The sequence below is a fragment of the Ascaphus truei genome, chromosome 3 (genome assembly GCF_040206685.1).
Source record: "Ascaphus truei isolate aAscTru1 chromosome 3, aAscTru1.hap1, whole genome shotgun sequence".
Taxonomy (NCBI): domain Eukaryota; kingdom Metazoa; phylum Chordata; class Amphibia; order Anura; family Ascaphidae; genus Ascaphus; species Ascaphus truei.
The window spans coordinates 8,085,447-8,099,994 of record NC_134485.1 but is presented as its reverse complement, the minus strand read 5'-3'; the positions used below and the strand labels follow the sequence as shown (position 1 = coordinate 8,099,994).

General features: G+C 43.6%; 1 protein-coding gene across 9 annotated transcripts in view; it reads left to right on the top strand.

Annotated features, from left to right (window-relative positions):
• ILDR2 (immunoglobulin like domain containing receptor 2) overlaps positions 1-11,985 on the top strand; it is a 321,823-nt gene extending 309,838 nt beyond the window's left edge. For 2 of the 9 annotated variants that reach the window (XM_075593596.1, XM_075593592.1), the window contains 5 exons: positions 2,149-2,319; positions 2,969-3,085; positions 6,694-6,898; positions 7,627-8,254; positions 9,609-11,985. In XM_075593596.1, coding sequence (XP_075449711.1) covers positions 2,149-2,319; positions 2,969-3,085; positions 6,694-6,898; positions 7,627-8,254; positions 9,609-9,644 — 1,157 coding nt within the window. In that variant the 3' untranslated portion in view covers positions 9,645-11,985. Of the gene's footprint in view, positions 1-2,148; positions 2,320-2,968; positions 3,095-6,693; positions 6,899-7,626; positions 9,501-9,608 lie in introns of those variants that run through there. The other 7 variants (XM_075593597.1, XM_075593595.1, XM_075593594.1 and 4 more) reach the window with 5 other exon arrangements.
• The last annotated feature ends 2,563 nt before the right edge of the window (positions 11,986-14,548 follow it).

Sequence of the window (14,548 nt, the reverse complement as noted above, 5' to 3'; positions counted from 1 at the left end):
CTACACAATACTCATCACAGGGGATGAGGGCAAACCTCATGATTACTCCTGGCAAACCTGCCCTCTTAACAGGGATTATTGCACAGGAGGAGAGAGGCTTGTAACCCCAAAATTACACAGGGCTACATGTGTATACAATAAACCTTAGTTATATACATTGTGTGGTGTATTACTCATTACTGTGTATCGGTTCCTGTGAGGGGTTATCCCGCCAACGCAGGGTTCCCTCATAGGTGGAGGCGCTGCACTTCAAGGAGAAAGAGCTCACCCCAGGCTCCCAGAGGCGGAGGCTTAGGCCTCCTGTGAGCAGACAGGTACAGCAGCTCGCGTAGTTACCCGTGTAGTTCCCTTAGGCAATTATTATTTATTTAAATACAGTTATTTTTTATTTTAAATTAAAATAGCAATAGTATTTGAGGTCTGCAAATAAAAATGAATTGGTTCTCAATGACACCTAATTCCATCGCACCTGGAGCGATGCTGCGGCCATCTTTTATCTGCTTGCTCTGAACTCTTAGAAATAGTCCTCCAATAGTTTGATTTACCTTTCATTGGTTATGTAGGATGACAATCTGCCGGATGTACATTGTTAGGATTTAAATGGATTGTTCCATTTTACATTCGTTAATAGTGTTAACACACTTGCCACGGTAATGTGACAAAAGGAAACACAGGAGCTTGTTTGTGATGTATCGAAGTGTGTAAAGGTGCTGTGACCTCACTGTCATGTGCACCAGCGCGCAATGTGGCGACTGTCAGTAGGAGGAGCTAGCGGGGAGTTTTATCAGACATATGTGATGTAGAAATGTTAAATGTATCAAATTATACATAATTGCGTGTCATATTTTTCACTTTCACTAGCATCGCAATTTTCCTCCAGGCATAAACCTCGCTGACAATGCATGAAACCTGGCAGAGAATGCATCAGTACCAGCGCTTCCGCTCATCACACTCTCTCTATGTGACCTAATAACATCTTTTGGGTTTAATTATCACCTCTATGCCGACGACACACAAATATACTTTTCAACACCCGACCTTACACCTGCTGTACAGACCAAAGTTTCTGAATGTCTCTCTGCTATATCATCCTGGATGGCCCTCTGACGCCTTAAACTCAACATGGCTAAAACAGAGCTCCTCATACTTCCTCCCAAACCTGGCCCTACTACCTCCTTCCACATTACTGTTGGAACTACGATCATTCACCCAGTAGCCCAAGCACGCTGCCTAGGGGTCACACTCGACTCCTCTCTCACATTTGCCCCTCACATTCAAAACATCTAAAACCTGTCGCTTTTTCCTCCGCATTATAACAAAGATACGCTAAAACTCTGACTCAGGCCCTCATTCTCTCCCGTCTTGATTACTGTAACCTCCTGCTGTCCGGCCTTCCTGCCTCTCACCTGTCTCCCCTGCAATCTATCCTAAATGCTGCTGCCAGAATCACTCTACTCTTTCCTAGATCTGTCTCAGCATCTCCCCTCCTGAAATCCCTCTCCTGGCTTCCGATCAAATCCTGCATCTCACACTCCATTCTTCTCCTCACTTTTAAAGCTTTACACTCTTCTGCCCCTCCTTACATCTCAGCCCTAATTTCTCGTTATGCACCATCCAGACTCTTGCGTTCTTCTCAAGGATGTCTTCTTTCTACCCCCTTTGTATCTAAAGCCCTCTCCCGCCTTAAACCTTTTTCACTGACTGCCCCACACCTCTGGAATGCCCTTCCCCTCAGTACCCGACTAGCACCCTCTCTATCCACCTTTAAGACCCACCTTAAGACACACTTGCTTAAAGAAGCATATGAATAGCACTGTGGATATTCTGGACACATGATACATAAAGCTTGGCCCCCTGCAGACGCACTTACCAGAACTCCCTCCTACTGTCTCTGTACGTTCTACCTACCTACCAATTAGACTGTAAGCTCCTCTGGGCAGGGACTCCTCTTCCTTAATGTCTAAAGCACTTATTCCCATGATCTGTTATTTATATTATCTGTTATTTATTTGATTACCACGTGTATTACTACTGTGAAGCGCTATGTACATTAATGGCGCTATATAAATAAAGACATACAATACAATACTGTCTTTTCAAGCCGTTCGTACCATTTCCCGCTGACACTCTTTGTTTCGTTCCTTCCAGTGTATGAAGCAGGCAAGGCTGCGAAGGGCGGGTATCCTCCCGCGGTCCCGACTAATTGTCCTCCGTACTACATCTCCACCGTTCCCGTGGCTCCGGTCCCAGCTCCTATGTTGATGGAAAAACAACATGTTCCTCCCCTGGTCCAAAGTGACTCGTTAGGGGGGCAAAATGGTAATTTGCCTTAATGGATCGTTTCAGGGATGTTTAACATATGGAGTATACGTATGGGATTGTTATATATACAAAATAAAAAAAAGACTATCATTCTATTCATTGTAGCTTTAAGTAAATGATGTATTGATATTTAAGCTTTTGAGCACACAGAAGTCCTCAGATAGAATAAGGATGTAGAATGAATGATAATGTATATACCGTGGAATGTGGCAGGTAAATGTGTAGAGATACAATTAGTTGGTGCTTGAGATGAGTATTCAGAAGTCCTCAAGGGCCCATTTATATTACTCAATACCCTCATCCCGGTTACTAGACCCCTAACTATCCGGCCAAATTCAGTCCATTGAAATACTGTCTAACAGTGGCAGCGAGCACCATGCTTTTATTACAGCCATTAATGATGTTACAAAGATGAATGTAACTTAACTCCCTCTGAAAAATGTCTCACTAAGGCTTCACCATCAAATCTATTGGATAGGAAGTAATATTAATGTCTTCATATTTTTTTTAAGCTGTCTTAAAAGGTCACGATTTGTTTAAACGGACTAAATAAATGTTAATACTTTCAGACTGTGGAATCCCCCTAATTAAATAATTAACATCATTCATGTAAAAAAAATAATTTGTCTTTGTACATCATTTTCAGCGCTGCGTAAAGGGTACCGGATCCAAGCTGATAAAGAGAGAGATTCCATGAAGGTGCTGTACTACGTCGAGAAAGAACTGGCCCAGTTTGACCCGGCCCGGAGGATGCGAGAAAGATGTAAGAATTGTATGTGCTAACAGAACATTATCAGTAGGGGCTAATTTGTGCAGGAGAATGTAGTGTGTGTTTAGTCCGAGATTACTGGGGGTTTCAGACCATCACCACTGTGTGTGATTGAGTCATATTATCATAAATTGGGTAACACCCACGCCATGAGTCAGCTAACTGCTACTATGTTCCCTGCTTCGGATTGTCGTGGTGTTTTATTGAACGTAACTTCAATTACATCTATAACTACAGAGGATTAGCCCAGTTTTTTTGGCAGACCGAAAGAGAGTTATTAATTTTCTGCCGGGTGCGCTGCCGTAATGATCTTGTCTATTGATTTTGTGTGTGGAATATATTTAATTATGATACGGCAGAGCCCAAAACATCAAGTGATCTATTTGATCTTTTTTTTTTTTTTTTTTTTTTTTTTACAAGAAAAGCTATGACATGAGCCGACCTTTCTGGTTAAAACCTGGACATTTCCACTCTTGAATTGTACTTTTGAATGTGTGTCATTTTTGTTTAGTTTTTGTATTGTATTGTATTGTATGTCTTTATTTACATAGCGCCATTAATGTACATAGCGCTTCACAGTAGTAATACATGTGGTAATCGAATAAATAACAGATAATATAAATAACAGATCATGGGAATAAGTGCTTTAGACAAACATAACATTAAGGAAGAGGAGTCCCTGCCCCGAGGAGCTTACAATCTAATTGGTAGGTAGGGAGAACCTACAGAGACAATAGGAGGGAGTTCTGGTAAGTGCGTCTGCAGGGGGCCAAGCTTTATGTATCATGTGTTCAGAATGTTCACAGTGCTATTCATATGCTTCTTTAAGCAAGTGTGTCTTAAGGTGGGTCTTAAAGGTGGATAGAGAGTGTGCTAATCGGGTACTGAGGGGAAGGGCATTCCAGAGGTGTGGGGCAGTCAGTGAAAAAGGTTTAAGGCAGGAGAGGGCTTTAGATAAAAAGGGGGTAGAAAGAAGACATCCTTGAGCAGAACGCAAGAGTCGGGGTGGTGCATAGCGAGAAATTAGGGCTGAGATGTAAGGAGGGGCAGAAGAGTGTAAAGCTTTAAAAGTGAGGAGAAGAATGGAGTGTGAGATGCGGGATTTGATTGGAAGCCAGGAGAGGGATTTCAGGAGGGGAGATGCTGAGACAGATCTAGGAAAGAGTAGAGTGATTCTGGCAGCAGCATTTAAGATAGATTGTAGGGGAGACAGGTGAGAGGCAGGAAGGCCGGACAGCAGGAGGTTACAGTAATCAAGACGGGAGAGAATGAGGGCCTGAGTCAGAGTTTTAGCAGTCGAGCAACAGAGGAAAGGGCGTATCTTTGTTATATTGCAGAGGAAAAAGCGACAAGTTTTAGAAATGTTTTGAATGTGAGGGGCGAATGTGAGAGAGGAGTCGAGTGTGACCCCTAGGCAGCGTGCTTGGGCTACTGGGTGGATGATCGTAGTTCCAACAGTAATGTGGAAGGAGGTAGTAGGGCCAGGTTTGGGAGGAAGTATGAGGAGCTCTGTTTTAGCCATGTTGAGTTTAAGGCGACGGAGGGCCATCCAGGATGATATAGCAGAGAGACATTCAGAAACTTTGGTCTGTATAGCAGGTGTAAGGTCAGGTGTTGAAAAGTATATTTGTGTGTCGTCACAAGGAACGAGTGGAGGAACGCAGCATCTGCGTGCGGGAATTTAGCCAGGGTCTAGGGTTAGAAGGGCGAGTGCGGCAGAGAGAAAGTGGGGCATGTAGATCAAGAGAGGAGGACAAGACAGAGTTGTAGTTCCTAACCAGGTTGTCGGGGTCTGTAGCAGAGCTGAGAGAGGAGAGGGAGGAGCGTAAAGTGGACTCAAAGTCAGGTAAGTGAATAGAGCGCAGGTTTCTGCAGAACCGGGGGGTAGATGGAGGTGGAGAAGGGGAGAAGCGAGATAGAGAGAATGAGATGAGATGATGGTCAGAGAGAGGAAAAGGGGAAATGGAGAAATCGGAGAGAGAGAAGTTCTTAGTGAAAACCAGGTCTAAGTAGTGGCCATCCTTGTGGGTGCTGGCTGCAGTCCACTGTTGAAGGCCAAAAGAAGAGGTTAGAGAAAGAAAGCGGGAAGCCCAAGGGAGAGAGGGGTCATCAATGTGGCAATTGAAGTCCCCAAGGAGAAGAACAGGGGCGTCTGAGGAGAGGAAAAAAGAGAGCCAGGATTCAAAGTGAGAGAGAAAGGCAGAAGGGGGATGAGTAGAGGTAGGTGGGCGATAGATGACCGCCACATGAACAGGGAGAGGAGAGAAAATCTGGACAGTGTGAGCCTCAAAGGAGGGAAAAGAAAGAGAGGGAGGAATAGGAAGGGTTCGGTAACGACAGAGAGAGGAGAGCAGGAGCCCCACACCTCCACCCCTGCCATCAGGGCGCGGAGTGTGGGAGAAGGAAAGGCCACCGTAGGAGAGGGCAGCTTCCAGAGCAGAGTCAGACTGAGTGAGCCAGGTCTCAGTTATATTAAAGAGAAGCAGGAAGTGAGAGAGAAAGAAGTCATGCACAGAGAGGAACTTGTTAGAGAGGGAGCGAGCATTCCAAAGGGCACAGGAGAAAGGGAGAGAGGAGGGAGGGTGGCAGGGGATGGGTATGAGGTTGGAGGGGTTGACACCAGGAGTAGAAGTTGCAGTTGGCAGGCGAGGACGAGCGCATGTAGGAATAAGACAGGGACCAGGATTGGGAGAGATATCCCCAGAAGCAAGGAGGAGAAGCATGGATAGAAAGAGGCTGTGTGAGGATGATTTGTAGGGGTGTGTTTTCGTGCAGGGGATATAGCTGTGTGGTGTCAGAGGACGCAGGTAAGAAAGGAGTTCATGTGAACAGAGAAGTGGTGAAGGAAGGAGAGATGGAGATATATGAATAGAGTTAGAGACATACTGAGGCTGGTAAAAAGAAGTGCATAATTTGAGAAGAAGTGAAGTCACAGCAAATATAAATGGTAAAGGCAGCATCACAACAGTAATGATGCAGTCTGGTATAGATGATATCCTCCTTTCCAGGGTCGTTCAAATGCAGGAATCAGGGCCAGATGGGGTGTCCACTTCTTCCTCACTTCTTTTGAACTTCCTTTTAAACTTCAGTTGTTCAATAGTCATGCCACTTATAATGGGCCACTTCCTTTTAAACTTCAGTTGTTCAGTAGTCATGCCACTTATAATGGGCCACTTCCTTTTAAACTTCAGTTGTTCAGTAGTCATGCCACTTATAATGGGCCACTTGGATATGGGCTGCAGGCAGACTAGCTGTTCTGACTGGGGTTATATAGGCCTAAAAAGTCACCTGACAATGTTGTTCTGTCTGTTTCATTAGCACATCTGAGGCACATTCAAAGAAATGGTTTTCTACACAGGGTGTTCCCTGCCTGGGTGGCAACACTTAATTTGATTAGAGGTAGACAGAAAACAGCATTCAAATATGGATTTTACTAGCATTGGATCACTTGCATATACTATATAATACACACAGTTTTCCTAAGATTATTGTGGGACTGTTTTTCTTTTCCCTTTGCGCTATTGTTCCCTTTCTCAGATGCACCGTCTCTCTCTCTCTCTCTCTCTCTCTCTCTCTCTCTCTCTCTCTGTGTCTTGTCTCAGATAGCCACACCATCTCGGAGCTCAGTTCCCTGCACGAGGACAGTGTACATTTCAACCGCTCCTACCGCCAGGTCCGCCGGCAGCCGCTCCCGTCCAGCTGCAACGTTGACGGCGATGCAGAGTACTGGTCCGGTGTTGTTGGGGCGACGGCGCGGCCCTCGGCTTGTTCCAAATTCAGGGAAGAGAGAGAGAGCTTCAGAAGCAGGTAAGTGTTGCGTGTGCCGCATGGAGAGGGACGTGCGGTAAATATGCAAGACAAGCCTTTGCAAATAATAAATATATTTTTAATACGAAGATTGAGAAGAGCTACAGCTCTGCGACAACCAGTATCGTTTTATGGTCCGTTTTCTAGAAATCATCTGAACACATTCATAGTCTAATGTAGGGGAGCACCATCTTTTGCCCCCCCTGTCGGCTGTTCCCCTCTCTCAGCGCTCCCAGTCCCCCTCTTACCTCGGCTCCAGCACCGGCGTCATGACGTCACGTTGCCATGGCAACGCAACGTCACATGACCCCGCGGCATCATTTGACGCTGCGTTGCCATGGCGACGCATCTCCAGAAACCGCCAGAGCCAAGGTAAGTGCAGGTTACAGAGGCCTTCGCCGCTTCCCCGGCACTTCATTAAAATGCCTTCGGGAAGCGCGTGGGGTTTACTCGCACCCCTCCCCCCCCCCAGTTTGCGCACCGCTGGCCTAATGCACAAAGTTCAACTTTATCTCCAATGCACTCTATCCATACCAGAATTTGACCTTAAAACATGATCTTGCTGAATTCTCTTGGTTTTCAAATGTAATAACGCTGCTCTAGCGACATATACTTGGTAGTTGTAACTTGAATTGTTTAAGTATAAGGGCATAAGAATAGCTAGGCATAGCTAAGACCGTGTGGTATAGAATGTGGTGTACCATATGTGGTTTGGTTTCTATTCACAGTCTCCAGAGACCAACATCAGAGGTCTTAGAAAGAAAGGCTTTTCCAATGGCAGTCCAGGCCGTGTCAACGGATGAGTTGGCAGCTTTTGCAGACTCTTATAAACAAAGATCTCGCCGGGCCGACAGTCGGGGCCCTGGGTCCGGATCGCGGTTTGAGAGGTCCGAGGTGAGAGGAAGATCTGTGTATCAGGACAGCTCACCTGATGAATACTATGGGAAACGAAACCATGGAAGAGAACTATTTTCAGACACTGAAAGAGGCTGGTCGTTCAGCCCTTCTAGGATACGAGCTCCAGAGGACAAGCATCTGCCAAAACGGATAACCAGAATGGGGCAGAGCTATGATGATGCTTATCTTAGTAGTGTCCTTGAGAGGAAATCAAGGTGTCTTGAGGAAACCAGTGCGACCCCGTCCAAACTGAGCTTGCGGCAAAATTCAAGTCGCAGCTACGGTCGGTCTCCAACGTTCAAGACTGGCGAAGGGAAGGACCAGAAAGTAGAGGAAGAAGACTCGCTTCCTCCCTACAGTGAAAGAGAGCTTGCCAGGGCTCTCCCGTTCCGTTCAAGAGAGCACTCCTATCTCAGCGCCTCAGACAAGAGGAAGAAAAAGGAGCAGCCCAGTAAAACAGTGAGAAAAGCCTTCTTTTTTTACATGAATGGGTCACAGGCCAAGTGGGGTTGGAGGGCATTGTCCAAGATTTAAAGAGTGTGAGTATGTGTGTGTGAGGACATTACTATATGATATATTGTGCCATTTTTTAGATGTTTGTGGATCATTAACATGATACAAATTGCAAAATGCATGCTGTAAAAAGACAGCTCCTGTAACCCTTAAATATTGTCTGAGCACATTTCAAAAAGGGGGACGTGTGTTCTTGTCCATTTTCTGGGTATGTCAATAAAAAACCAACATGGGCTGTTCGGACAATTCCACGCTTTTGACATTGGGTGTGTAACTATGTTTTATATACTGTACATTAAGACTCCAGCTGTAATTTGTCGTGTGCAGGCATGGTTGAAATTCGGACATTTTGTTTGAGTCAAATTTCTTTGTAAACAAATAAACAAATACAATATGGGATTTTGGGTGGTTCCACTCTTTTAGGTTATTTTGTTGTTATTTTGTTGTCGTTCTGGAACTCAGAGTGAATTGCCGTAGCAGTCAATACAGAAAGTTACTCTGCATTGGCGCAGCTGTCCCCAAAATGTAACCCCACCTGAAGGCCTTGACTTTAAATTTGAATCACCAGATCATCAAATACGACAATATAACATAAATTAGCATCTGGTAACACAGGTAATAAAAAGACGGGTTGTGTTGCTGCTGCTTATTATTACTAAATGATTAAATGTGGAAGTGTGGCAACTATATTTTTAATGTCAACATTACACTAATTTAAGCACATTTTCGAAGTGTATTAAATGTAAAAAACAACATTCTGATTGATGGTCTACGTACAGTATTGGTGACTCACTAGTTAATTGTTTCCTCTTTTTTTTCTAGTTATCTGGTTTTACAAAATACATTAGGGACAATATTCAATATTTCTGTACCACACCAACACAATTACCAAAGTAAAATAGTAAAGCTCCATCCATTAGCTACAAGAAACTGCCATTCATATCCCACCATCATTCTCATATCATGCCATGAGTCACACATCTCCTACGTACATCTGTCTATTCAATCTCAAATCAGCCCTTGTAAGAGAAGGCATTCAATGCTACATGTTTGTCCATGTTATCTGTTTGTTACCATGTTTTATTCTGCAAGGTAATCCATAGTCTAACTCTGAATATTAGGATGCCCTGTACAAAGCATGAATGCATTCATGTAATACATGTTGCAAAACATCTCACTTAGGACTGGACTGGCAGCCGAGAACTTAAGTTCATTTGTCTTACCCCAAGACAGGGAGAGGTTTGATCATTTGTTTTCCATTTTGTCATGTTCATATCTTATTGTTTATTATTTTTCGCAGGGTGATTTTCCAAACAGGATGTCCCTCGTTGTCTGACATCGTTAAAGACTTAAAGGAAGATTCTGATTGGAGGAGGCACTGAGGCAGTCCCGGTTTACGAAAGACAGAGCCATGAGCCACTGTGCTCCAAGGATCCCCTTCTTGACGTGGAAGATCTTTAAATAGCCTGTTTCTCCACAGGACAGGAGACCATGTGCAGGGGCCTTAATTTGGAAGCAATGGTCTCCTGCAGGGTATCCTACCCAATCACTTATGGACCTTAAACATAAGTCTGGAGGTGATAGTGGGGCAGTTGAAAGTACCCACTATTTTAGATTGTATAAGGACTAGCCTTAGTATCTTACTCCTAAATCCTTTGGTAGGGGGAGGGAGGGGGGTATTTGCCTCCATTCTCCAACATTCCTTATGTCTCACACTCAAACAGTGTTCTCGTTGTACCATCAAACCTCTGTGTGCCTCTCGTTCACACTGTCCCGAATGAGGACAAGTGATGTTTTTGTATATCTCTTTTTCAGCACCTCTGTTTACATTGAAAAGGTGCTAACCATGTACCTCTCATTTCTTTCTGATTGTACATCCTTTTTAGTTTTGCATTTTTCAACCTCTTCGACTCCCTTCCTTTCTGTTTCTGTCACGTGCCCATCATATCCTTTAAAGACACCAGTGGTTTTTTTCCTTTGATATTTATCAATGTAAAGCTAATTAAATAGGCTTTTACATGCATACCCTTTCTGTTTTAGAACTGTGATCGTCTCAGCCGTAAGACAGAGAACTGAGACCAAACTCACAGAAAAAGGTGTACAATTAATTGTAAATTGAATGCAATGCATTGCTATGCTGGTTCTTTTTTGTGTTATGCTTTGGATCTTCGTTAAAATGCATTTTAGTGCTTTCATAGGCGAGTTTTCTTTCTAGAGCAATCTGTACGTATATGATAATAGGAGTTACAGCTTCAGGATTTATCTTCTTTTCCTATTCTATCAGTGAGGTTTAAATCTACTGCAGACCTGCAACTGTTTTTTCCATTGGAAAAAAAAAGGGTTTGATGTAAAAATTAAACTCATGGGTCAATATTTTAAATGTAAAGAATAGGTATTGGTGTTTTCCATCTCTTAAACATTCATCCCATACTAAACCTTTAAATCCACACAGCTTACCACTGCTGCCCTTGTATGCAGCATCACGATTCACTCATTCATGTCATGCATTGCTCAATTTATGGGTAATTGAGACTAACATACTTACCATGTCATATTAGGGTGTCTACCTAATAAGCCATCATCTCACCCATATCCAAGGCAGATTCTCATGAAGTTACAATGCGGCCAGATAAGACTTTTGTCAGTGCTATTTTATGTGGCTACACGTACAGATACCTGGAAGGGAATCCGCTTGGATTACTGAGCCTTCTACACATTGTACACTTGGGGGACACCAGAAACATTTAACAAATAATCAGCACAGTGTAAGGTAGTTGTTCATACAAATATTAGCTGCAATACTGTGTATAGGGACAATAATCCAAATGGAATAGTTAATTGCCTTTATTAATAAACGACCTGCAGTGTTTGAAGTTTTTGGTAGGTTACATTGCACACTTTGCTGTTCTTGTTTATTTTTACATAAGACACCAGTATGAGACAAATCCATTAGCTATTTAACGAAAGTGGCAAATACACACCTGAATATACTGTCACTCGCCACCACGTGGGATCTGGTCTTGTGCACAGGGGTACACCTGACGAGAAATGGGTTTCCATGCCATCCGGTGACTTTTATCTGAGCTTCTGTTAAATACTGGAATTAGTACGACTTGATGCCTGGACACCAGAGTTCAATGCTCAGATTAAACTGGCTGTGATCCCAGCTACTGGTTCCAAAGATGGACAACAAGGCTGCATTACATTCAGCTTAGTATTTTATTCGCACGTAGTGCTGACATTGTACGCCGCATTTCAGAATATACAATACAAACACACAATGGTAAAGCACAGGTAAGTGCTCCTAAATGATAACAGTGTGTGAGGTTAGTCCCTGCCTGAGCTTACATGCAGTCTAAGAAGTGTATTTTTCAATTTCTAGAAGGGCTAGTATTCTTTAAAAAAAATATAAAATATATATATATATATATCCATTTCCTAAAAAAAAATATTTTTTTTAATGAATCTGCTGTTTGCAGTGTACTCTGGGAAAGTACCGTGAACAGTGTATAAAGCTGCCTTTTAAATGATGAGTTCATTTGTCATTACGGTTCTTGTTGTATAAAAAGACGGGTTATTCTTGCTGTTGTTGTTATTATGATGATAGTACGGTTGTATTTTTATTCTTTACCGGACGCTTCGACCATTTGATGTCATAAATTGTATTGCAGAATATTTCCGCTGCCTTGTTTTATTTGCCTGTAAGTAAAACCCGGACACGGCCAAAGTCTTGCAGGGCTGCCGCCCGCCGGAGGAGGGCTGGGTGGCTACGGCACTCACATCTTTACAATAGCATAATAATTATTACAATAACATAATTATGCCCCTTTACAAAGCACTAGTAAGACCACACCTTGAATATGGAGTACAATTTTGGGCACCAATCCTAAGAAAAGACATTATGGAACTAGAGAGAGTGCAGAGAAGAGCCACCAAATTAATAAAGGGGATGGACAATCTAACTTATGAGGAGAGGTTAGCTAAATTAGATTTATTTACATTAGAAAAGACACGTCTAAGAGGGGATATTATAACTATATACAAATATATTCAGGGACAATACAAGGAGCTTTCAAAAGAACTATTCATCCCACGGGCAGTACAAAGGACTCGATGCCATCCCTTAAGGTTGGAGGAAAGGAAATTTCACCAGCAACAACGGAAAGGGTTCTTTACAGTAAGGGCAGTTAAAATGTGGAATTCATTACCCATGGAGACTGTGATGGCAGATACAATAGATTTGTTCAAAAAAAGGTTGGACATCTTTTTAGATGGGAAAGGTATACAGGGATATACCAAATAAGTATACATGGGAAGGATGTGGATCCAGGGATTAATCCGATTGCCAATTCTTGGAGTCAGGAAGGAATTAATTTTTCCCCTTAATGGGGTTTTTTTGTTTGCCTTCCTCTGGATCAATAAGTAAGTATAGATATAGGATAAAGTATTTGTTGTCTAAATTTAGCATAGGTTGAACTTGATGGACCTACGTCTTTTTTCAACCTTATCTACTATGTAACTATATGTAACTATGTAACTATATTGTCTGTCATCTGCAGAAATGAAATTGCAAACAGAGTTGAAGCATCAGGTCAAGCTGTCGTTTGATAAATAAAAAAATCATTTAATATGTGCATCAATACAATCTACACACTGACAAGTGATTAGCTAAACTGCAGATCGATCCGTTCTCCAGTGATCAATCGCTGAAGATTCGGCTGGGGGTTCACTAAATGCATCTTGGCTAATCTTCTGCTGCACTGACATCCAAAGTTCTGTGAGGAAGATCATGTGACCAGGCAGGCACTAGATTCAATTGGTTCACTGCTAGAGAGGGCAGGGCTCAAAAAGGTGATGCTGTTACAGAAGGGGAAGGGCATGTGACTTTGTATATGGTTGCTATAGGAACACAAATGGATGTTACATTAGAATACATTAAAAATGTCTTTAAAATTGATTTTTTTTTTCATTTTTTTAAATGCTACAAGTACTTTTTTATAGTACAGAACTGATTAATTAAAAAAAACACACATGTAGGATATTGCTTGAACTGCAGCTTTAAAGAAACAAGTAATTACCACACCAAAAACATTTGGAAGTAGTTCAGAACATAAATAAATTGGATGGATGTTTTTGTTTTTTTTAATTTGGTGATATATTTTGCCATGTGATCAAAACTTGGGATCTGAGCCAATGTTTGAGCCCTGTTTAGAATGTGACAGACATTGGCCTGAACCATCCACATATAACCAGGTGTGGACACTTCAATGTAGAACTCCCAATGCTTTTATCAATATTTTCTAAGCAGAGCAGGCAGTAAAGACGTAGATAAATCTGCCGTCCTCTTTGCCTTTCTCTTCCAGGGCTTCAATGAGAAGACAGTTATCTGCTCTTGTTTTGTGTATTCAGATGTAAATGAAAGCAGCCAAACATTTCCATACATACGATCATTTCCATACATTTTGCACAGCCCACTGATCACACCAGCCGATGCCGAGCGTCGGAACCCACTGACATCACCAGCCGATGCCGATCGTCGGAGACCACTGACATCACCAGCCGATGCCGAAAGTCGGAGACCACTGACATCACCAGCCGATGCCGAGCGTCGGAACCCACTGACATCACCAGCCGATGCCGATCGTCGGAGACCACTGACATCACCAGCCGATGCCGATCGTCGGAGACCACTGACATCACCAGCCGATGCCGAGCGTCGGAGCCCACTGACATCACCAGCCGATGCCGAGCGTCGGAGCCCACTGACATCACCAGCCGATGCCGAGCGTCGGAGCCGACTGACATCACCAGCCGATGCAGAGCGTCGGAGCCCACTGACATCACCAGCAGATGCCGAGCGTCAGAGCCCACTGACATCACCAGCCGATGCCGAGCGTCGGAGCCCACTGACATCACCAGCAGATGCCGAGCGTCAGAGCCCACTGACATCACCAGCCGATGCCGAGCGTCGGAGCCCACTGACATCACCAGCAGATGCCGAGCGTCAGAGCCCACTGACATCACCAGCCGATGCCGAGCGTCAGAGCCCACTGACATCACCAGCCGATGCCGAGCGTCGGAGCCCACTGACATCACCAGCCGATGCTGAGCGTCGGAGCCCACTGACATCACCAGCCGATGCCGAGCGTCGGAGCCCACTGACATCACCAGCAGATGCCGAGCGTCAGAGCCCACTGACATCACCAGCCGATGCTGAGTGTCAGAGCCCACTGACATCAC